The sequence below is a fragment of the Artibeus jamaicensis genome, unplaced genomic scaffold, assembly GCF_021234435.1.
Source record: "Artibeus jamaicensis isolate MK-2021 breed Jamaican fruit bat unplaced genomic scaffold, CSHL_Jam_final scaffold_2172, whole genome shotgun sequence".
Lineage (NCBI taxonomy): Eukaryota > Metazoa > Chordata > Mammalia > Chiroptera > Phyllostomidae > Artibeus > Artibeus jamaicensis.
Genome location: NW_026522031.1, coordinates 1,828,203 through 1,853,233, shown reverse-complemented (window position 1 = coordinate 1,853,233; position 25,031 = coordinate 1,828,203). Strand labels below are relative to the sequence as shown.

The 25,031-nt window shown below is 48.2% G+C and overlaps 1 protein-coding gene across 1 annotated transcript; it reads left to right on the top strand.

Annotated features, from left to right (window-relative positions):
• Positions 1 to 840: 840 nt before the first annotated feature.
• Positions 841 to 22,603, top strand: MKRN1 (makorin ring finger protein 1). Its single transcript, XM_037138816.2, has 8 exons — positions 841 to 1,193; positions 7,679 to 7,807; positions 16,160 to 16,389; positions 16,781 to 17,010; positions 19,649 to 19,863; positions 20,614 to 20,724; positions 21,280 to 21,418; positions 21,784 to 22,603. Exons 1-8 carry the CDS (start codon positions 1,030 to 1,032, stop codon positions 21,994 to 21,996), a joined length of 1,431 nt encoding a protein of 476 aa, XP_036994711.1. The 5' UTR covers positions 841 to 1,029; the 3' UTR covers positions 21,997 to 22,603.
• The last annotated feature ends 2,428 nt before the right edge of the window (positions 22,604 to 25,031 follow it).

The window sequence follows — 25,031 nt, the reverse complement described above, 5'->3', positions numbered from 1 at the left end:
ATGTCTTAAGCATACTCTTAAAACCTGGAGTATCTCGGACACCTTTTGTTACTATCGAGTATTAACTGCAGTGTGAGCACAGGGGTCAGGGTTTTACATGGACTTACACTGAACCTTCGTTGTAACCTTACAATGAAGCCTTACAATGTAACCTTACATTGAACCTTCTCAGTCATCTGGGTTAGTTATTGTAGATTTATTTTTTAAGCTTATTTTTAGAGATAAAGGAGGGTCGCTAAGAGGTAAGTTAACTTGCTCAACGAGAAGGAGCTAAGAACGGGAAAGGCTGGGATATCGGAGATGGGACTCCAGATCTTTTGCTAACCCACCAGGCTAGTCTCTTCGGCTTTGACATCACACCTTCGATTGGGGGAGTAAGAGGGAACATTTACTGTTCATTGTCTTCAGGCATTAAGCTCAGTGACTGCTATGCTAGTCTTAAAAAGTCCTCAGAAACCCTATGAGACAGAGCCTACTATTCACACACACCCCCTTTGAGAGATGGGAAAACTGAGGCTCAGAGACCATGGGTATCTAGCCCAAGTTCACACTGCTAGTAGACTGGCAGAGCTGCTACGTGGGAAAGTCTGAATTCAAATCCAGATCCTAAGTCCCCGCTCGCTCCCAGCCACTTCACTGGTTTAGCCTCGGCTGAGAAGCATGGGCCAGGGTCAGCATTCTGGGAATTAGGTCTTCGGTTCTCCGGAGTGGGGCCCGGGCGGGGGAGGGGAGGGACCGGAGGGTGGGGCCCACCTGGCGGCGCCCCGGCTCCGCCCCGCCCCTCTCGGGCGGCGGCCTCCTCCACCAATCAGAGAGCGCTGGGGGCGGGCCGCGGGCGCTCCGGCTCCGGCCCGCAGTTCGAGCGGCGAGAGCGCCCGGAGACGCGACGCGGTGCCGAGGGGAGCGAGCCGGCGCTTCAGTCTCCTGCCTCTCCCTTCCCCTCCTCTCGCCGCCCTGTCCTGCCCGCAGCCGGACCGGAACTATGTGATCCGGAAGTTCCGGTGCCATTGCTGTGTGGGATAAACAGTAATGGCGGAGGCTGCAGCTCCCGGAACAACAGCCAAACCATCAGGAGCGGCAGCGGCGGCGGTGGCAGCGGGCTCCCCCACCCCTGTCCCCACAGTCACCTCCCCGTCCGCGGGGGCGGGGGGCGGGGGAGGCGGCGGCGGCTGGACTAAACAGGTCACCTGCAGGTGAGACGTCGTGGGGCCCCGTACCGGCGCCGGGAGGGGGGGCCGATGCCGCGGAGGAAGCGGGTACCCGGCGTTTCGCCGCCCGCGCTGCGTCAGCCCCCGGCGCGCGCGCCCCCGCTGCCGAGCCACCCTCCCCGCGCCCGGCGCACCGCTCGGCTCGCGGAGGGAGAGGTAGGGGGCTCCTCCCTCCTTTCATTGTCGCCGATCCTCGCCCCCTGCCTCCGGCTCTGCGAGCTCGAGACCGGGTGGCTGGTGTCGCTCGGCGCCGGCCTCCCCGGGAGCCTGCCGGGCCGGGAGCGCCGCTTGGGTCCCGGCGAGGTGGCCTTGCTGCGGAGCCCCGCAGTTGAATCGTGTCATCCGTTTGTAACGCCTGCTCGCGTCTCCGCCCCCCACCCCCGCCTCCAGAAGTAGCTTTTGTTACTTCTTCTTTGTATGTTTAACGAGGTTGGCGGTTCTGAGCTTTGTCTTAGAACGGAATGCCGGGCCGGGATCCTACCGTTCGCCTTAAATTTTCCCCTCGCCGGGCGAAATGTTTGTCTTTTGAAATCCACGCCTCTACCCCCTAAAGGGAGTCAGAGACCTCGCTCCCGGAGGGAGAGGTTTTTGTTTTGGTTTTTTATGTCAGATTAAAATGTTTTTTAAGAATAAGTGATCAGTGAATGGCGGTTATATGAACGTGTGTGCCCAATGTTAAAAATGATCAAGTTGCACATATAAGGTTAGGGCGTTTAATTGGATATTATACTTACATTTTTTAAATGTGATCAGTAGAAGTAGAAGCTTTCGTTTGCAAAAAAAAACCCAAGTGAAATTCTGGTATTTGTCTACGTGGGATAATTTATACGCATAAACGTAAAGGTACTGAAGCCCTCCCTGTCTTTAACGCGGCTTAGTTAATGCATGAATGATAAGCTTAATTTCGTTTATTTTCAGTAACGGGATGGAGAAGGCAAACGTTGTTTTAGGTAGATCCTAAGAATGAAATCAAGTGCCCAAATGCTGTGTCCCCCAAATGAGAATTAAAAAATTCCCTTTCGTGTAACTAATTACTTGAATCTGTATTTCTCTTTACAATGTTGCGGTTGTTTATAAGTTCTAGTTTTAAAAATAAAAAAGCTAGTGTAACCGCTTGACAGCCGTTCACCCTGCAGTCCCTGGCTACATCCGTGCACTGAAAGTGATCTCCCTTGAATGGGCAGCCTCTCTAAGGACCCCGTGCAGTGCCTCTTTCCTTCCTTTCTCTGGTTTAAATACAGTCCAGAAAGCCCCATCGCCATCCTGACATCCTTATTGTTCTCTGTGTCTGTAACTTGAGTCCAACTCTACCTCTGCACACAATTCATAGTCACTTCCTACACTTTCTCAGCTGTCCGGTACTTTTCCCTGTTGTGTTTCCCCTTTTCTGGTTCCTCACCAGTAACATCAGAATTCAGGACAGAGCTAACCAGACTAGTCAGTGCTCTTTGCCTACCTTTAGGCTCTTTGAGTTAATGAAATGTTCTAGATTGTTCATAGACCAGTGGGAATTCCTTGCCTGTGAACCAACTGATTTATGTATTTTACATAGCTGAGGAATCCGATATTTTGGGAAAAAATACTTTAGAGGCTTACATGTGCAGGGTTTTGTTTTGGATCGTTGTTAATATTTTACACGTGCAAGTTGATATGTTGGGTTTTAATGCTTGACTTTGTTTTCAGTTTTTCTAGGGACCATGGTCTTTAAATAATTTTTTTCCTGAACAGAGGAGTTCCACATACGGTATCTTTACTTATTCTAGACTAGAGCTCTCTGAAAGCAGGGCTTCCTCAGTACCTGGTACACTCAGGAAATACCTGAATTCATGTTGATAAATCCACACCTGATGAGTCATCTGCTTTTGTTTACTGAAAGAACACTGGTAAACTAGCAGAGACAAAGGACTCACTGGGACCCCTCCTTCAGTTAACTCGGTAAAAAAAAAGCACAACTGCCAAAGATGAGAGGGGGCCAGATGTCAGAGGGAATGCAGAAGTTCCCTGTGTTAGGAATGCTGTCGGTGCGTTTGATTAGCTAAACCTCCTGTGAAGAAAATTCAGGCTAACGATGTGTTCTAGAGTTTGTGCCTGTTTGCCCCCTTGAAGCCTTTTGACTAAGGCTCTTTTCTCCACCTAGAGTATAATCTTCTTAGAAGTGAGAAGTAATTTGGATGATGGCTGTTTGTTTTTAATTGCTCAGGGTCCATCCGTGTTGTGGGGTCCTAGTTTCATTCTCTCAGATCTATTTCATTGTGTTTTGTTTCTGCAGCTTAAGAAAAACCTAAAACCTTTCCCAAGGAACTGTATTATGCTGCCCCCACCCGGTCATTTTTCATACCCTTTATTAGAAGAGTCCTGGGAAAGGCTGTCGTTTCTCGCTTCCTTGAGTGTGTGGTGGGGATTCAGACATTACAACTTAGAGCTGCAACTTGCAAATTGTAATTTTAGGTGTAGTTAATATAGCTTAAAAATGAAGGAAATTCTTCAGAAGGTCTTCATCCAAGCTCTGTGATATCTGTAGTTGAAATTCATTACTCACGATTCCATACGGTTTTTGAAGGGATGGCATTGAAAAGGCTATCCAGCCAGGGAGCAGCACTGCGCCGCTGTCACTGAGTGATTCGCCGAGACGCCTGGCTGTCTCGTACAGTTGTTTGTTTGTTTCTTTGTTTGTTTGTTTGTTTTTAAACAAATGTGCAGAGGTACTGCGGATGAAAGCGGAATGAAGCATGGTTCTTAACCACCAGGAATTTACAAACTACTTTGGGAAACAGGATACATAGGAAAAAAGTCGAATAACAAAGTAAGAAATGGAACAGCAGATTAAGTGATTAAAAGCCAAGTTAGTTAATATTCTGTAGTTTCTGTAAATTCCCAAAGAGATTCTGACACCCAGAGGCACTGTGAGGGAGCTTGGTTCCACTGTGCCCTCCTGCACCGCCCTTGGGGTTTCTTGTAATGTGTCCCGGGGGGCCCTGCTCAGGTTTCCTGGGGGTACAGCAGTAAGGGGATTCTTGTCTGTTGCATTTGTCTTTATTACTGGACAGTGTATGCTTGAAGTCATAGAATCTTAAAGGTGGAAAAAACTGTGTATTTATTATTTATTTTATAGAGAGGAAGAGAGATATCAGGTCTTTTGTACTTGTCCTGCCCAGGGACCTAACCCACAACCTAGGCGTGTGCCCCGACCAGGAATCCAGCCAGGAATCGACCTGTGACCTTTCACTTTGTGGGACGCTGCCCAGCCAGCGGAGCAGGTCAGGGCCAGGTGGAAGGAACTTCAAAAATCAATGGCTCGGTCAGATTCTCTAGGAGAATTTGAACAGTAGCTTTTTGGTGGTGGCATTTGAAAACAAAAACAAAAGCACTTATTTTTATTGTTTTCATTTTGGGGAGAAATTCTTGAAGTGGGTTGCCTTTTTCTTTTTCCTGTTCTAACTTGCACTAATTTGTCAGTCTCTTACGGACTTACGCAGAGATGGGTTGGCGAGAAGGGATTTTCCTGTGATGAGGGCTGTCTTCCCCTGTGGGTGTGTACCACCATTGTGAGCGTCCCCCGTGAGACAAAAGGCAGGAACCTAAAACCCTGACCGTGAGGACCAAAGAGCCCTGTGAAATAGCCGTTGGCATTTGGCAGTGAGTAATTAGGGCTTGTATTCTAGTTTCTGTTGGTTCTGAAGGGTCAGGTGACCTCGTGCCTGCTGGGACTCCTTCCGGGATGCTCCTGTGGACCCTGTGGACGTCAGGAACCTCAGGCATCGCTGGGTGGTTCTGGGTGCAGTGCTCACGTCCAGCCCGATTGGTGACGGAGCATCCTGCGTGTATTCATTCTGTCAGGAATGTGCTGGAAAAGGTCATTCCTTTGTCTTCTCTTGGCTAAACTCCAGTCACTTAAAATCTTGTGGCATGATGTGTAGGTCTCTTTAATGTCATGTTTTAAAATTTAAATCTGATTTCTGGCACTTCTGGTGAAATATTCTTACGGTGGTTTCTTACTGCTCTAGGATAACTTGGCCTACAGCGCCCCACAGAATCGTTTCCGTAGCATCTAGCCCCATTTCTCCCCAAGTTTGCTCCTGCTCTCTGTTCACCCCTGTCTTTCATGTGCTGTATTATGCTCTTGGCAAAAAGTGACCATAGGCCGAGCTACACTGTCCTGGGCCAGCCAATCTATTTCACTCTTTCCTTTTGGGTGCTCGAGAAGTTTACACCCATGGTGGACGACCAAAAGTAACACTGGGGTAGGCCTTGAAAAAACAGGAAGGGAGAGTGTAGGTATTAGGGAGTTGAGGTCCTTGCAGCAACTGATGGAAGAAACAAGGTTAAGGTCGGCAGCTGTCAGCAGCGATTCCTGGAAGATGTGATTTGACATGAAGAGCATCATCAGCCTAAGTGCAGTGGTGGGATGAACAAGACTGTGGTAGAGTTGGACTTAGAGACAAACCTAACATTCCAGGGGTTGTGCCTGAGAGTGATCTCTGCGGGTGTGTGTGTGTGTGTGTGTGTCTAATCTTTATTGTATTTTTATTGCCCTTTAGTCCCCTTGTATTCTCCTCCCCCAGCAGATAGATATACACACATATTTTGTTTTTTGATATATATATATATTATTTTTCTTTCATTATTCAAGAGAGGGGGAAGGAGAAAGAGAAACACTGATGGGTTGGTTGCCTCTTGCGTGCCTCCCGACCAGGGACCAAACCCACAACCCAGGCATGTGCCCTGAAACAAACGGGACTTGGCGGTTTGCGGGATGACACCCAACCAACCAACTGAGCCACGCTGGCCAGGGTGCTGGGTAGATATTTCATCCAGCCTTAAAAACACATGCATCTCTAGCTTGAAAATGGCCCCAAGGAAGCAGTGAAGTTACAGACACTTGTTTAGAATGGGAGAGTGGAAGTGTTCCCCCCACCCCAGTGGGGTTGGGGGCAGCAGAAAGCAACTGTTCAAACAGGGACAATTTTAAATGAATGCCCTGTTTTCAACTGCGGATACTTTTGTAAATACTTAGAAGCATGATTGTGTGGCAGTGGTTACAATGTAACTATCACTGACTTGTTTTGTTAAGTGTTAATCTCTTCAGGGAGGCAGTCAAGTAATTAATTTATCTGGCGGTTCAGTGGTGTAGCTGAAACTGGGCGACACAGCTCCCAAACAGCTGCAAGGCTTGCAGAATGGAGTCCTGTAGTTAAGTAAAAGTTGCAACCCAAATTCAGTTCAGTTAAACCTAATAACAATTGGGATTAGAACTATAGTTTGAATTCCTACCTGTTCTTTTATTTTGTTATAGACTGCAGTCTTAGGGCATTTTAGGATCTTGAAAATAACTTTCCACCAGAATGTTGGTCTTTATTTCCATGTTACCTACCGTGAATATCCATGTAAGTAAAACAGTCACTTTCAGGAAATCTCTGAAGAGGACCATGTGCATCTTAATCCGAGGCAGCCTTCTTTAAGGCTGCTTTGGTGACTGAATCTATTTTCTATGTATCATTCCAATCAGTGGGCAAGTGGAATGTGCTTACTGATATTCTATCTACACCGGCTGAATGGAGGTGCATATTTGGGTAGGTGTTGCCTACCAAAATTAAATCTTTATAACCCTGCTCAAGAGAGACTGAAAGGCCCTTGTTACTTCCCTAATCTGCAGAGCGACTTACAGAAATATGCAGGTTGCTGCTTGCCTTAACACCCCTACCCCCTGTCCCAGGGAGCTGCTGCTGGTCCTGGCCCACCCAGGAACTACCGAGTCACGCTCCGATGCTTGGATTGTGGAAACTTCTAGTTAGTACACATGTGCTCCTTTAAAGCAAGGGAACAGTGGTCTGCTAAGTAGACAACATAAAATGATATCCCTTTGTGTCTACTTTAGCAGCAAAGTTTGCTTGTGTTTTCACATGTGGCTTTTTTTTTTTTAAGAGGGGAAGGGAGGGAGAGAGAAAAATCAGTGTGGGGTTGCCTCTCACATGCCCCACACTGTGGGGACCTGACCCGCAACCACACAAGTGCCCTGACTGGGAATCTTACCCGCAACCCCTTGGTTTTGCAGGCCAGTACGCAATCCACTAAGCCACAGCAGCCAGAGCCACATGTGGTTTTGAAAGAATCAAATTGTGAAACACACAGTGGTCTTGACCTTGTCCAGCTTCCGTTGTTTTTCTTTTGTATAGCCAGAGCTACTGTTATGGCTGAAGTTAGTGAAAAGTAAGAAGGTGCCCTACCAGGACTGTAACGGGAGGACAGTGGTCAGACTTAGCCTCGCGAGGCGAGGTTAATGGCAGCCTCACGGTTTAAGTCTAGATGGGTGGCCGGGTCATGGTCTCATTCTCCTTTTTTTGTGCTCATTGGGCGTCTTTGTGTAGAGTATCCAGTGCTGGTGTATTACTGGTGGGGTGTTTTGCTCATGAGTCTGGAGAGTGTTGCCTTTCCTCTGTTCTCGTCCCACCTTGTGGCTCTTTGTCTCACAGGTATTTCATGCACGGGCTGTGCAAGGAAGGAGGCAACTGCCGCTACTCACACGACCTCGCCGACAGCCCGTACGGGGCCGTATGCAAGTATTTCCAGCGAGGGTGCTGCATTTATGGAGACCGCTGCAGGTGAGGGGCGCGCACGGGTTGGTTTTGTGTGGGGGTGGAGGTGGGGGTGAGGATACATAATCCCGGCAGCTTTATGAAGTTTCGAGGTTTGAAAAGGACTTCGTTAGGAATGTTAGCGCAGACATATCTCTCAACTGGAGGGAATATATTTTTACATTTTGCAAAATGAATTTATGGTACAATCCTAAGTTCAGTTGCTGCCTGGGGAGCAGGTTCTGCGCACACACCCAGCGATGAGGCGTGGTGAGTGTGTTTGCACATGGCGTTTCCTTTTTAAACCGAGAGTGAAGCACCTAGTGGACCAAACAGGGCTTTTCAGTTGTCGTCTGTTCGTATGTGTCATGGAGAGAAAATGGGTCCCAGGCTCTAGGTAGTGTATTAGGGCTTCTCGTTCCAACTAAGCTTCCCCTACCACACCGTACACACACGCTCCCCAAGCTCCCAAAACTAATTATAAGCTAAGATTTAGAGAAAATGCCCCAAGAATGTCTCTGGTATCAAGAATGTTGGAGAACCAAGAAGAATTAGTATTATTATTCATTTACTTGGTACCAAGAGCCTGTTAACTTGCTTTAGAATTGGGTAGAGTTTTCTTTCTATTCCCAGTTCAGAAAATATCTAGTTGTACTAGTCATTTCTTGATGCTACACAGATGATCCCAAAAGTTGGCAGATTATAAACAGTACGGTGAGTGGTTTCCGGGGGCCTGGAATGTGGGGGCGGCTGGCCTCGCTGGGTGGTTCTGGGTCAGCCTCGAAGGAGGTGTGCGGTCAAGATTTTGGCCAGAGCTGCAGTCACCCGCCGTCTTGACCAGGGCTGCAGTGGCACTTTCCAGGTGACCGTCAGGGGGAGAGTTTAGTTCCTCACCTTTTCGGACTTTTCCCCATGGCCACTATAGTGGCCTCATGCTTGACAGGCAGCTTTCCCCAGAGCAAGTGACACGAGGGAGCTAGCCGGGACAGAGCCACCTGGCGTAGATGAGCGGTCTCAGAAATCACGCTCTGCTGGTTCCACTCTATTGCTGATTACAAGCAAGCCACTAAATCCAGCAAGAGGAGCGGGATCGGGCTCCACCTTTTTTGGAGGGAGAGGCACAGTGAAATCAAAGGAGGGGCGAGGGGCTCAGGGTAGAACAGAGCGCCTGGGCCGGGCTCCGCTCTGGGAGGAGGTGCGGGCTTATTGGGGGAGTCCGAGGCACGGTGACAGAGGGGAGCCGGGTGGGGCTGCTGCCCTCCGCTCACGGGAAAGTCAGAAAAGAGGGCTTTGGAGACATTCAGGGGTGAGCCCTGGAGGAGATGCACCCTGAGAGGGAAGAAGGTCGTGGGCGTGTTCCAGAGGGACAGCCCACTGGCCTCCGCCTTTCGAAGGGAGGGGTGTCAAAGAAGCGGGGACCTTTTAAACCTGCACACCGGGCAGGCCTTCCGGCAGTGTCATTGCTATTTAGTGTCCCGTTATCAGGAAAGGTTGTGTCGGGTTCGAGTGCTTACAAGACCAGAAATGGTTGGTGAGTGGGATATTATGTGTGGTCACCCCACATCACTTTTCCCAGGAAATCGGGTAAGAATAGAGAAAAAGAAGGTTCTTTTCATGGGTCTGTAGGAACTTAGAAATGGAATTTCTGATCTCTGAGTTTAATAGTCAGTAATTTGCTGAGTAATTTTTTCTCACTGATATTATGCTGGAAAGGAGAAAAATGACACTCTCAAAAAAATCCCTGTAGGCCTTTTTGGAGTCTCGTATTAAAGGCAGGGAAAAACTGTTCGAGCTCCATTCTACTGTGAACAGGCAGTTCGTCGTAATGGGACGGTCTCCGCGGGTTTTCCCGGGTCAGCTTAACTTCGGGGAGCGGACAGTGGAGAGTCTTTGTGAAGTGCGTCTAGGAGAGAGGAATCCAATGTCTCCGAGAGTGGAGGTGTGAGACTCAGGTGCCCGGCAGAGGGGCTGGAGAACAGACCGCCAGAACGAGCAGTATGGCCAGCTACAGACGAGGTTCCTATTTCAGAGGTGCTACTCACATGATTAGACCACATAGGTGGGATGGGTGGGAAAGAATGTTAAACTGGCCCTGGCTGGTGTGGCTCAGTGGATTGAGTGCCGGCCCGAGAAGCAAAGGGTCACCAGTTTGATTCCCAGTCAGGGCACAAGCCAGTAGGGGGGTGCGAGGGAGGCAACCACACATTGATGTTTCTCACCCTCTTTCTCCATCCCTTCCCCTCCCCTATGTCTAAGAATAAATAAATAAACCCTTTTATTTAAAAAAGGTGAAATTGAAGAAATTTGAGCTAAGGCCTAGACTCTGTTATCAGCTTGTGTTGCAGACAGTCCTTGCCAGCCCCAGATGGCATTTGGGGGTGGGTGCAGAACCTGTCTGAGCCTGGCCTGTTCAGTGGCCCTCCTTGGTGGGAGAACAGATGGTGGGTGCTCTGTTTGGGGGTGACTGGCATTTAGGCAGATGAGGGCAACCTAAGGAACTACTTTCTTCTCTCTTTATAGTGAGGATACGGCCCCTCTTTGGGGGTGACTGATCTGACCTTGGGGTAAAGGGGAGGAGCCAGGGAGGCCCAAGTGCTGGTGCCCTTCCTGGGAGGGGAGCATGGTGGTAGGCGGTGCAGGGGGTCTTAGGAGCCTCATTATAGAGGAGGGGAGGGAGGGATCCCGGATCTGTTTCCGTCACCACGTGACTGTGCGTGTGCGTGTGTGTGTGTGTGTGTGTGTGAGTGAGTGAGAAAATTAATGCCTGGGGACTGAACCTGCTTTTCATTCTTATCTGTAGGGATCTTTTTGTACAGCTCTGGCCAGTGCCCAGGGGTAGTTTATAATGGAAGACTGCATCCTAGTTCCAACAGTTCAGAAGTGGTACCACCCAATATTTCATGATGCTGGTGGTGCCGCCTAGGGAGCCAGGTATTGATTCTTTGGGCTGTTGTGAACCTTATAGGACCTCTGGAGGACCTCTGGCATCCTTTGTCCCCACCCACTAAATGCTCTTAGGACTCTCAGACTTGTTTCTGGACACACCCCTTGGGGGGAGGGGCTGTATGGTCTCGGTTGAGGATTGTTGTGGAGGGGTTTGCCTGCACCTGTGACTACGTCACAGGCCACCTGGCTGGTATATGGCTCAGTGGATTGTGTGCCTGCCTGGGGGCTGAAAGGTGGCCAGTTCAATTCCCAGTCAGGGCACATGCCTGGATAATGGGCCAGGTCCCCGGTTAAGGGTATGCGACAGGCAGTGGATTGCCGTCTTTCTCGTACATCGGTGTTTCCCTCCATCTCTTTCTCCCTCCCTTTCCCTGTCTCAAAAATAAGTAAATAAAATCTTTTTTTTAAGCCTTATACAGACAGACCTTTGAGTGATTGGGGCAGGGGGAGTTGCAAGCCAACCAGAGAGAAAAGTGTCTTGCTTAGAGGTAGAAGAAACATTGTTTAAACGTCCTTAGGTAGAAATTGATACTGTATATAGCAAGGGGTTTTTCTGTGTTTTGTTTTGCAAGACCTCTGAAATGAAACCTCAATATTTGTTTCCTCAGCGTTAATTTGTCACTTAACACTTTGACTGAAAGGGTGAGTGATTCTGTGGTGATCCATTAAAATAATAACTGTAACAGAGCCGTTGTCCTGGACAGCGAGTCCCAGAGATGTCAGAGTCCCCTGCAGCGTGGTGGGCAGACTTGTCTACAGGACCAGAAAAGAAAGACTTGCAGCTCTGCAGCCCTGGGGCCTCTCCCAGCACAGGAGGAGCCATAGATAAGGCCTATAAGCTGATACATCAGCTAGGACCAGAACAAAACTATTTGGCGGTACAAAAATTTGAATTTCATGTAATTTTTGTGTCATCAAATGATCTTAACCCCCAACCATTTAAAATATCAGAACCAGGGGGAGGGGGAAATGGAGACATTTGTGATAGTGTCCACAATAACAGTAAAGAAAACTATTGGAAAAATTCAACTGTCAAATCCACTTACAGCTGGAGTTGGGATTTGGCCCAAGGGCCTCGGCAACCCCAGCTCTTTGAGGAGTCCCTGCTTTACAGGACCAGGTTTTAAATCAAATGTATCGCAGCACCATTGGTTCATCACACAAATTTCAAGTGTGCAGTGCCTGTAAACTGCGCTGTGTGCCTGCCACCTAGTCTAGTTCTCCCCATCACCATGCACTTGACTCCTGAAACCTGCTTTTAGTCAACACCTTTCAGAATTGGAGTCCTGCTTTCTTACTTGCTTGCCTTTAATTTTTTTTTTTATTTTATTGCTGATGCTATTACAGTTGTCCTCTTTTTCTGCCTTTGCCCCCTCGGCCCAACAACCCCCACTCCCTGGGCAACCCCCACTCCATTGTTCAGGAAGAGTGTTTCTTTATCTTCAACCTTTGGCCTTGTAATAGTGGTGTGTCTTGGTGTGGCCTCTTTGCATCCATCAGAACTGGGACTCTGCTTCCTGGACTTGATGCCTGGTTCCTTCACCAAATTAGGAAGGTTTCTTTCACTGGGTTTTCCGGTAGATTTCCCATTTCTTGCTCTTTCTCTTCTTCTGGCACCCTTATGAGGACGACCCCTTAAAGTCGTCCCAGAGGCTGTTTATACTCTCCTCATTTTTTTGGGGGGGGGTTCTTCTTGTTCTGCATGATTGTTTTTTTTTTGCTTCCTTAGATTCCAAATTACTGATTTGATTCTCAGTTTCATCCATTCTACTTTGGTTTCATTGTAAATTGGTCTTCATTTCAATTCATGTATCCTTTGTCTTTCTTCCTGGGTCGTCTTTATGCTGCTGAGGTCCTCACTAAGTTCCTTGAGCATCCTTGTAAATGGTGTTTTGAAATCTGCATCTGACAGATTGCGTAGCTCCATTCCCTTCAGCTCTTTTTCTGGAGTTTGGATCTGTTCTTTCACGTGGGCCATGTTTCGTTGTCTCCTCATTTTGGCAGCCTTCCTGTGTTGGTTTCTGTGTATTAGGTAGAGCTGCTTTGACTCTTGCTTGGCAGTGTGGCCTAATGTAGTAGGTGTCCTGTAGGGTGCAGTGGCACTGCCTCCCGTATCACTCAGGCTGTGTGCTCATGGTGTGCCCTTTCTGTGGGTTGAGTGCACCCTCCTCCTGTGGTTGCTGTTGGCAGCTCAAAGGGAAGGATTTACCCAGGCCATTCAGCTGCAGGGACTGGCCATAACCACTGACCACCCACCTCTGCCCTCCATGGAGGATCAGTTGTGCAGGGGCAGGGTGGTGGTGCTCCCAGATGGTCTGTAGCTGTCCACTGGGTGTGCTGGCCCTGGGGTTTCCTGGGTGGGACAGGCCAAGGTCAGCCTCCACCTGTGTTTTCCCCAGGGCCATCCTGACTGAGCTGTAAAGCAATCTGAGATGGCTGCTAGTTGTGCTGGGCTTGGAGACGCCCAGGCGAAGCCAAACTGAGTCTAGGCTGCCTGCTGCTAGTGCTGGGGCCTGGGGCCAGCTGTTGCTTACTCGAGAGGACTTAGTTAGGGGGCAAAGACACCAGCCATTATTATGGAAAAGCCACCGGAGTGGGCTCATAAGTTGGGTGGGACAGAGCCTCTGGGGATCTCCAAGGGCATTAAACAGTGTTAGCTTGGTTGATGGAGTCTCAGATGTGGCACCAGCTTGCCGGCTCTGTGGAGAGGGTTTAGCAAAGGGACAATGGCCTCTGCTCACCAGCCGCCAGACACTTGAGATTCTCCCTGTGTAACACTGGCGCCCTTTGGGCTGCTGCCCTGGTGCTGGAGCTCAGGGCATGAGTCTGAGTGAGTTCATGTGTGGGTTCTTTCGGAGGAACTGCTTGGGGCTCCAGAATTTTCTTCTACTGACTCAGTCCATGCTGGTTTTTGCAGCCAGAAATTGGGATTTCTCTTCCTGGCACTGGAACCCAGGGCTGGGGTGCCTCACATGGGGCTGAGATTCCTGGCTCCCAAAATACCCCTCCTGAATTTTTATCCCCCACACATGGGTGAGAGACCAGCTGATTCTGTGTTTGCACCCCTCCTACCAGTCCGAACGGTTATGTTTTTTTAGTTCTGTAGTTGTCGGAATTCCATTCAACTCGATTTCTGGTAGTTCTGAGTGATGGATATATATTTTAGTGGTAATTTGTATGTGAGTGTGCAGAGGTGAACCGTGTCTGCCTAGGCTGCCGTCTTGATGGGAAGTCTTCTTGCTTTATTTGTCTTATTTGTCCTTTTACTAGTGCGTTGTATACAAATCTTCACTTCAGAAACACATTTTAGGTATATCTATGCTGCACTAAGGGAATACCGTATTTTTAGGACTATAAGACATACCTATGTTTTAAAGGGGGAAAATTTTGAAGCAAAAAAATGGTAAAATATTTAATAACCCGTGAACCTGCTCCACCGTCACATTCAGACTATAAGGTGTAGCCCCTTTCCCCCAAATTTGAGGGGGTGCATCTTATAGTTAGAAAAATACGGTAGCTTTGCCTAAATAGGCAGACTAGAGAATATATGTTGTTTAATTTTTTAGCCTAAATTTTTAATGGTCTATTTTTTTCTTCAATATAATTTCTCAGAATAAAGTTGCTTTCATTTAACATACATCCTTTTTCAGAGGAAGTATTTTTAAAAATTGATTTGAGAGAGATATCAATGTATCCCACTTCTTGTATGTCTCCCACTGGGAATGGAACCCGCAGCCTTGGTGTGCGGGGACAACACTCTGAGCTTCCCAGCCAGGGTGAGGACCTCTTAATTTAAAAAGTTAATATTTAAGATACATTTGTGTTTGATAGCCAGGGACCTTCTTTCTCCACATTTGACTCCTCCATTGTGTGGGAGTTGGTACAGGCTCTTCAGCAGATTCTTCTCCGTACACGGAAACCTATAGGCTCGAGTTTATTTATGGGGTGGACTTTCTAGCTGACTGATACTCTGTGCTTTCAAAACTTGCCTGTCTTTCCAAAGGCCAGGTCTCTTCTAACTTAAGGTGTGAAAATGAAAATATTTTTCTGGAATCCCCTTTCAAATCAGAGAATTATTTTGGAAAGTGGGGCGGAAGTGTGCGTGACGATGGAAATGTGCTCTGTCCTGCTGTCCAGTGTGGTGACCGTGACCTGCGTGTAGCCTTGAACATGGGAAATGTGGCTGGTGCGAGGGCCGAGGAGATGAGTTTTGACTGTGGCATAAGCGTCAGTGGCTGCCATACTGTAAAAAGCGGCTTTAGATTCACACCTGACCTAGGGTCCCGCTTGTTTGGCAGTTACGCCTTCCGTGTCACCCGTAAGGTGATCAGAGGTTTCCCTCAAGTCCTGGATGAAGGGAGATGGTAAAAGTGGAAGCATGTCCCCAGTTGCTCTTCCCCGTGTCCCACAGTTTGCACGACTCGTGCCGTGGGCTAAAACACTGCCAGCCTTGTAGTTGATAGCAGCGTGCTCACGTTACTCGTCCCACAAAGCAAAGTAGGTCACTTGCAGCTAGGTGGGTGTGTGGCGATCTGAGGTGGTGAACACCAGCTCAGCAGTTGTTGGGTCTCACCACTTTCTAGGCGCAGACAAAGCCGTAATTGCCCGCACTCGTTGCGCTCATCTTTCTTGAGTCTGGGTTGCTCAGCATAAAATGCTCCAAGAATTCTGAGGCTCTTCTCAGGCAGAAAGTGGCTTCTTGAAAGAAATAGTTTTTCCTTATACGTGGATACTTTACAGATGAAAGGGAGGCAAGAATTTGGAAAAGGAAGCTATTAGGTCAGCAATTTTTCAACTGGTATTAGGGATTTTTAAAACATGTAGTACCTGACTGGTTAGTCAGGAACACTGACCTCTTTTCCCTTAGACCGTCAAATAAAACAACAGCAGCCAATGAAACAGTCGACATCCAGTGTAAATGAATAGAAATCGTACCTGTTTTCTTTGTCACTGTCAGATTGGCAAAAATCTATTTTGGCATGCCACAGAATTTTAGTAATTTATTTGTGTACCATGAGGTGGAAAAAGGTTGAAAATCGCTGCATTAGGTAAATGGATGGATTAGGAAAAGAAAATACATATTGTGTCTTTTGTAAATGCTCCCTATTTTAATTAATATGTTGGTCAAGATGTCCCACAGTTCTACTTGAGTTTGAATGCCAGTGTTGCTTTAATCAACCAGCCGGTGTTGCCGCACAGTCCCAAGCATCATGTCCCCTGGTCTCTGACTTTGCTGCCCAGATGTGGTCCCTGCGTGCACATCACGTGGGGGCTCCGCTCCAGACTCGAAGTTAGGTGCCTGCCCTTGGGCAGTTTCCCAGGTGGTTTGTATGCCCAGCAGTTTGAACAGAGCCCAAGGACAGGAGCAGGGAGAGCCCACCCAGAGGGTGTGGGTTAGACGGTGACCACTGACTCGTACAATTTTCTTTTTAGATATGAACATAGCAAACCATTGAAACAGGAAGAAGCGACCACTACAAACCTAACTGCAAAACCACCCCCCGCTGCTTCCTCCAGTCTCTCATCGGCGGTGGGACCGGCCGTTGAAATGAGTACGGGCAAGGCTGAGTCCAGAAGTTCAAATTTTGCAGCTGTAGGAGCAGGTTCGGAAGACTGGGTGAACGCCATCGAGTTTGTTCCCGGGCAGCCTTACTGCGGCCGTAGTGAGTATTTGGAAGAAGACAAAAAAAGTAAGAGGGCTAGACAGTAGTCTGTCGTTAGCCAAGTGTTCACATGTGGCTTGATCTTCCTTGGATTACCGGAGACTTACATGTGGAGGGAAGGACACTTCTAAAACCCCAGTAGTGTTGAATTAAGAGTGTTGAAAACTGAAGCCTCTCCTTTTATCCATATAGTTGCACAAGAACTACATAAATGCCCCCCTCCCCCTTTTACAAGCCTAATCTTGGAAATGTCAGCCTTAGAGGAAGTTCACTTCTTCCAGGAGTAAGGAGATGAATACAGGATCGTTGAAGTTCTGTTAGGTTCTCGGTTACCTGGTAGGTTCCCTGCCTTACCCGTGGTGAACCTTTCCCACCCTCTCCAACGTTTCAGCTGCCCCCTCCGGCACTGAAGCGCCCCCACAGGCCTCAGTGACCAAGGAGGACTCGGAGAAGAAGGAGCCACCGTCCGGGCACACGGAGCAGCAGCTGTGCCCCTACGCGGCAGTCGGAGAGTGTCGCTACGGCGAGAACTGTGTGTATCTCCACGGAGACCCCTGTGACCTGTGTGGGCTGCAGGCCCTCCACCCCGTGGACGCGGCCCAGAGGTCACAGCACATAAAAGTGAGTCCTCGGGGAGATGCTCTGTTGGTAGGGTGAGGACTGTGTTTCCATTTGGCGAACTGAGTGGTCCCTTAACAGTGGGGGGGGGGGGGGGGGCGTTTTCTTTCCTGGCCTTCGGTGCTGTATCAGGAAACCAAGGACCTTGCCCCAGCAGCTGTGTTTTCAGTTTCATGTATTTACAGAGTTGTGTGACCATTATCACCATTCTATCCAAATTTAGGGCATTTTCATCATCCCCAAAAGAAACCTCATACCCAGCCCTGGTCAGGTGGTAGCTCAGTTGGTTAGAACATTGTCCCCACGGTAAGGCTGTAGGTTTGATCCCGGTCAGGGCACATGTAAGAGCCAACCAATGGATGCAGCAGTGAGATAAGGAATTGATGTTTTCGTTTTCCTTTCCTCTCTCTATAAAATCAGTAAATAAATATTGAAAGAGAGGAAATGGAGATGATGAAAAACAAGGAAACCTCATACGTGTTGGCTCCATTACTCCCCCTTGTACTCCTTTCTGGCCCCGGGCAACAGGAAATCCATCTCCTGTGGGTGAGGATTTGCCTCATCAGGACCTTTCACGTCAGTGGAATCGGGTGTGGCCTTTGCTGCCTGGCTTAACAGGCCAGGTCCCTTGTACAGCGAAGGTCCATTCATGTCGTGGAGTGCATCTCTTTTTCCGAGGCTGAAGAATGACCCACCGCATGGGTAGACCTCAATCTGTTTTTCCATCGTTGGCTGATGGACTTTGGATTGTTAAACCTTTTGGTTATTTATTAACGCCATGAATATTCATATTGCTACGTTTTTGTGTACATGTGTTTTGCTGTGTCTTAAAGTAGACTTTTGCTGGGTCATGGTAGGTGGGTGAGCATCACATTTTGAGCACTGGTCCAACTTTCCCCACAGTGACCGCCCCATCTTACATTGCCAGGAGCAACGGGCAAGGGTTTCAGGCTTTGCCTTTAACTTTAAGCCCATTTGCAGCGTGAAGTTTTTACTGTTGTTGTTGGGGAGACATTGTATTAGAAGCCCTATATTTTCCTTACTGGATAGAGCAGGTTGCTAGTTATCATTATTATCTCCGTTAAATTAAAATTCATTGTGTTGTTGGGGAGTGAAGCACAGTTTGGGACTGGCAAAGTTTAAGTCTTTTCTCTGTATATTGAGGTTGGTGATGCCTACCTCTTTAAAAGTTTAGGAAAAGGTAAAATACACTAAAATGTAGTTAGGTGGGATTGTGGGTGAGGTTTCTATTGCAGGTGTGTTTTTTTTTTTTTTTGCATTTCCTACAGTTAGCGTGTTTCTTGCAGGTAAAGTTTGTGATACAATGTTATGTCAGCTATACCTCAATTAAAATAATAAAGTCTGTGCAGTGTCAGCACAAAAACTTGTGCATGAATGTCCATAGGACCATTACTCATAATAGCCCAAGGTGGGACTGACTGAAATGGCCATCTGATGAATGGATGAGTAGATTGGCCCATCTGTGCAATGGAACGTTACTCAGCAGTAATGAGAAGTGATTACTGATATGTTCTACCGCACAGGTACCATTGAGTGTGTGCCGAGTGAGCAAAGCCAGTCACCAGGGTTATGCATTTATGGGAATCGTTTGAGTAAGCCAAATCCCAGATGGGTAGATGCTGAGGGCTAAGGTTCAGGGGGAATGAGTGACTACCACGGGTATGCGATGCGGTCTTTCTTTGGGGTAATAAAAATGGTTTGTTTTTAAATTTAATCGTTACTGTATTTTTTCCCAGTACCATTTAGTCCCCCCTTCCATGTCAACACTGTAAACATGTTGTTAGTGCTATGATGGCGATGCACAGCCCTGCGTGTACCAAAGGCCATTTCATTGTTTTAAATGCATGAATTATGTGAAGTACATCTCAGCCTGGCACATAACTGTCACCTAATAAATTATTTGCTGACAGGTTATAAATTACGGCCTTAACCTTAATTGCATTTTCCATCTAGAAACCAGAAAAATCAAACTTTGCACGAAGAACTGTTTTGTTTTTTGTTGTTGGTTTTTTATTTTGGTGTTTTGTTTGTTTGTTTTTTAGTTTTTAGAGAGGGGAAGGAAAGGAGAAAGTGGGAGAGGAACATCAATGTGTGGTTGCCTCTCATGTGTCCCCTATGGGGAACCTGGCCTGTAACCCAGGCATGTGCCCTGACTGGGAATTGAACTGGTGATCCTTTGCTTCACAGACCTGTGCTCAATCCACTGAGCTACACCAGCCAGGGCAAGAACAACTTGTTTTAATGAGGATTTCAGCAGGGGTTGGGCTACAGTATAGACAAAGTTCGGTGATTTTTTTTAGAGGGAGGGAGAGAAACATCAGTGTGCCAGAGAGATACATTGATTGGTTGCCTCTTGCACTCCCCCAATTGAGGACCAGGCCCACAGCCCATTGGCATGTGTCTTGAATGGGAATTGGACTGGCAACCCTGTAGTTCACAGGTTTGCACTCAGTCCACTAGCTATGCCAGCCTGGGCCAAAGTTGCTCTTAATGTCGAATTGGGAACATCCTCTTTTTGGTTGACTGTGTGGTTCTCTAGACATGGGTCACTGACTGTCGAGGTGAAGTCCTGTGTCCCTCAGTGACCTGACCACGCTTCTCACCTCTCCACTTTTGACAGTCTTGCATCGAGGCCCACGAGAAGGACATGGAGCTCGCGTTCGCCGTGCAGCGCAGCAAGGACAAGGTGTGCGGCATCTGCATGGAGGTGGTCTACGAGAAGGCCAACCCCAGCGAGCGCCGCTTCGGGATCCTCTCCAACTGCAACCACACCTACTGTCTCAAGTGCATCCGCAAGTGGAGGAGCGCCAAGCAGTTTGAGAGCAAGATCATAAAGTGAGACTCCTCCCCAGTCTTCGTTTGTGCTTTCTGTTTGGGGAGGAATTTAGTATCTTGTGCCAGCTTTCAACCAGATGGACCGCATTTCAGTGCATGCATTTTACCTTGAAACTGGGGTATTCTTCTGATTGGGATTTCTTCTTTGTATTTCAGCTAGCTTCTAGGTTAGTTGGTTTATCTCTACTTTTATTTGGATGAGGAAACCCTATGTATCGGTCAGTAGAATCTTCGTGCTTTTTCCGAGGAGATTGTCGAGCGGATTAGCCTGTTTGGGCTCTCGGTGCACACACTTACCTGGCTCTGAATGTGTATGTTCCCTGGCGTTTTACACCTTCCACTTTCCTATTCCATCCATTAAGCTAGCCAACGGCCCGCCATCCTTACAGATTGTCCTCATAACTGAACAAAAACGACATAACCGAAACAGAGCGAAGTCACAAGAAATAAATTTATTTCAACGAAAGAAAAAGGAGTCTGTGTGAAATGTCTTCTTTTGTTCTTTTTTTTTTAAGTCCTAGTTTTAATGAACTGGCTAGCCATTGAATTGAATATATATGTATATGAACGTATCTATATATATAAAGGGGTTTGTCTTGCCTCGGAAGAGTGGCCAGTTGTGTGGCAGGGTTTGGAGCCCTTTCAGGAGCTGCCCACTTGCCTTTCGGTTGGGGACAACACCAGGGTGTGTCCTTGAAGAGTGGGCCCAGGGAGGGGAATGTGCATTGCAGCCTGTTCATTGTTTCCCAGGTCCTGCCCCGAATGCCGGATCACATCTAACTTTGTCATTCCAAGTGAGTACTGGGTGGAGGAGAAAGAAGAGAAGCAGAAACTCATTCAGAAATACAAGGAGGCAATGAGGTATGAGCACTGCAGCCTTTTCTTAGGCTATGATCCCAGCGGAGCTTGGGTTCACTTTGAAAAGAACAGTGCTGCACTATACACTCCTACCTCCTTCCTACCCTTTCTTTTACTTCCCAGCGCAGTGTATTTTGTTGCCCTCCGTAACACCATTACGTGTCTCGCTATAACACGGTCCCTGGGGTTCCTGCCGAGGGACTGCGTTATAATGAAGCCTGTATTGCTGGCGGCTGCGGCCCCGTGCCCGGGACCCTGCCTTGTTCCGAGTCCATGTCACAGGTTGTCCTGTATTCTTGGCGTGCGGGCTTTCTAGAAGGTTTCCTCTCTGCTGGATCTGCGGTGGTGGAGCTGCTAAGCAGCCCGGCCTGGGTCAGAGTATCAGATTCTAGTTGGCGTTTCACGCAGTAGCACACAGACCTTTAAGAACACACCGTGGGGAGGGCTGTAAACTGACACACCGGTTCTGCCCCTCCCTGCTTGGGGAAACCCTGGATGCTAGGCACACGCACACCTGAAATCCACTGTGAATAAGGGTTGCGGTATTTTCCTTTCCAGCAACAAGGCGTGCAGGTATTTTGATGAAGGACGTGGGAGCTGCCCATTTGGAGGGAACTGTTTTTACAAGCATGCGTACCCTGATGGCCGTAGAGAGGAGCCACAGAGACAGAAAGTGGGAACATCAAGCAGATACCGGGTAACTCTCACTGTTTTTTTAAAGAAGGGGAAATACCACACTGCCCGTTGAGTCCCACACAGATCGGGGTGTAGGGGAAGGAGAAGATTAACGCTCAGGTCTGGGAGCGAGACTAGAGTACCAAAGCAGGAAACCAACCTCAGAGAACTGGGAGGGATGTGAGAGGAAAAACTAGAATGCTTAAAGCTCTAGCCTAAACCTTTTTGCCTCGAGTAACCCAAGGGCAGGAGTTGGTAAAGTGGACACCCTAAATGAGAAGTCCGGTTCGTCCGCCCTCTGGTGTGCTGGCCGTGTTGCCCTAGAAACAAGAGACTAGAAGATACGGCTCGACAGTGCCCTCCCTATCACGGCCTTGTTTCTTACAGGCCCAACGAAGGAACCACTTCTGGGAGCTCATTGAGGAAAGAGAGAACAGCAGCCCCTTTGACCACGATGAAGAGGAGGTTGTCACCTTTGAGCTGGGCGAGATGTTGCTTATGCTTTTGGCTGCAGGTGGGGACGACGACCTGACAGACTCTGAAGACGAGTGGGACTTGTTTCAGGATGAGCTGGAAGACTTTTATGACTCGGACCTATAGCAGCTGCGTGCGGCGTGTGGAGGGGCCCGCCGAGCCCCGGACGGGCTGTCCCCGGGCAGCGGGGCGGGGCCCGCGGTTCTCTGCCGGGCAGGCCTAGCCACTCCAGGTGCTGTCGGAATAACTTTTACCCAGGGCCTGTCTTCTCAGTTCCCCTCACCTTTCCCCAAGGAGTATGTTGTTTTCTCTGGTTGGAAAAGTTACAAAAATAAACCTTAAAGTTAGTTTTTTCCATAACTTGAATTTCACTGTCAGACAGCGTAGGTTTTTCGCATCTGTTTTTGGCCAGATTCCCACGCAGCGGGAGGGCGCTGTCGGTGGGCCCGCCCACACTCACTCTGAGGACCCCGGGTTCCGAAGTCTCACCGCTGGCCCTGCTCTGGTGTCCAAGAATAGGGGTGACGGGTGAAGGATCTGGACTGTGGCGAGTGGCCTTTGGCCACAGCCTGAGAAGGCGGGTACTTGAGGTTTCCGGGGCCGTCTCCCACCCGTGTGTTTATGTCTGTTCCCTTCCCTGCGGTTCCCCACCCCGCACGCCCTGTGCACTTGTTCTGTGGTTTGGGTCTCTGGTTTCATTGCACACAAGTAATAAACTACTGGGTAACCATAACCAGGTGTGAATGTGTTTTGAGATCTTTTTTTCTTTTACTGTGTTTATAGTATGCTAGGAAAATCGGTAAGGACACATAGAAAAGAAATGCAGAGTTGGAAGTTGACTCCCAAGAGCCGCGTGACTCGGCACGTGTGAGAGCGAGCGTGTTCGTGGCCCTCTGCAGAGACTTGCGGTCGCGGTTCCGGCCGTGTGGTGCAGTGCACAGCAGTGTGTCAGTGGCTGTCAGGAGGGCAGTGCTGGTTTCGTCTGTCTAAATAAGCGGGCTCAGCCACAGGGGTTAAAACTGCCTGGTTATCCCACCTATTAACACAAACTGGGCCTGGGATACACACAGTTGCGTATAATGCTTAATGCCTTTCCGCCTTTCTGGTTCAAGCGCTTTCCGACAAACCTTTGTCCTCGTTCGAGGAGTTTTGTTGTGGGGTTTTGTGTTTGTTTTGTGGGTATTGGCCTCATTCCATCCTTGTGTTTGGCAGGCAGACAGATGATATTCCAAACTATGTTTTAAGGTGTTTCTTGTAGTGGAGTCAAATGGGGGGAGGTAATCCACGAGACAAGCTAAACTGTTACAATTCCTCGATTGGAAAGTTTCACACCTCAGGTCGCTCTGTTCCCTGAAAATCGCTTGGAGGTGCTCCTGAGTTGTCCCAGCTACTGCTCTGACTCCTAGGGTCCCTCCCGTTCTTTTACTTTAAGGAAAAACAAGTCGTTGTTAACAGTTGTCTCTGAATTTTACAGCTGCCCTTTTGTAAGAAGCACTTTTCCCAAATAAAACAATTTTAAAAACCCATACGTCGTCTTTCTGTCGTACGTAATGAGCCGTTTGAAATGTGCCTGCTGTTTCTTTCTCTCAATGACTCTTTGATCGGTTCATCCGTGAGTCAGATTGCTGTGGATATAGTTTCATTGAGAAAAGTGCACCTTTCCTTAAGGCATCCAGCCTGCTGAGAAAGAAAGAGGAAGCCGTACCAGCTGGGATCGTCAGGCGGTTCTGTGTTTCCGAGTTTGCAGGACTAACTCTCAGGCCACCGTAGGCGCTGCATGCGCTTGTACTTGCAGCTGCTTCCTACCTGCCAGGAACAGGTAGGTCCCGTGCTGTATCGAAAGGCTATTTCTCTTTCCAATTCTGTTACGTGAAATTTTCATGTGTAAAATAAAACCCCTTTTGCGCTTCTGTGGAAGGCCCTCAGTGACCTTTCTGTAGTACTTTTTATGGAAATACTGCTCGTTGACTTGAACGTGTATTTAAGAACATGCTGTTGAAAACGTTTCTGCATTATGGCTCGTAGTCATGGTGACTTGCTGTAGATCCCCTGAGTAGGCTTTCTGCAGAAGCACGGACCAGCTGCTCCCTTCTGGAAATGTCACAGTTCTGCCTTAAGCTGCTATCGATGGGTCATCCTGAGGACCACGAGTGCCCCCAGCGATGCTGGAGAGCCTCAGAGGCGTGGTTAGAAATGTTGGGGACCTGAGTAGGGGAGAGAGACTTCCATGTTTCGTTTCTTGGTGTCCAGAAAGGAGCAGGGGACTCGTCAGTTGCTGGTGGGGAGACTAGACTAGGCATAACTGGGGGTAGGTTTGTGTTTGGGGAAGCTTCCTTTCTTTGTGTCTTAGAAAAGGCAGCGGAAGTGCAGGTTTTAGCCAATTCTCAAGGCCACCCTGTCACTCTCGGCAGTGACAGCTCTTCCAATTTTCTCATTGGCTCAAAACTACCATGCTACTCCCTTCCTGCTACCACGCACGGTAAGTAATGCTTACCTCCCGCTAACTTTTGTGGACATGCAGATTCTTGTTTTTAAAGGGTTGGTGGAGTCGGGGGAGGTGAAGCAAATACTACTGCCAAAGATCTGGGAGGAGGAGGAGGAGGAGGAGTGATTTGGGGAGTCTGTAGTCATTGTTAATAGTGCTGGCCACAGAATTTCCGAGTCTGCTCTCTGGCTGCACAGCAGCCAATTGCAAAGCCCATCAAACTTTATTAAGCAGATGAAATGGAAGCAGAACTGGTATTTCCTGATGAAAGTATTAATCCAATCCATGACTTACCTTGCCCCCCTCCCCTTTTCCATAGCAAGTGTCCATAAGCAGCCTTAGGTTTTCGATAAGACGTGCTCTGTAGTAAGTTATTTTAATCAGAACTTACTACCCTTAGTAAATACTTAAAAACTTGGCTTCCACAAGGCTGTACCTACGCCTTAGTCTTCGTTAACAGTGCACATAATCTAAAACATAAAACTGAATTAACAAGGAAGAATTGTTTAAGGGGAGGCCCATTTCTGATGATAAATTTGCCCTCTTGAGGTTTTATTTTGTTTTTATGTAGATGCAGGTACACTAACTCGCTTCCTTCCCCTGCCCTTGCCTTCCTACTGTCAACGGGTAGCATTTTCAGTAAAATGAAGGCAGCCCTTAGTTTGACAAATACTTG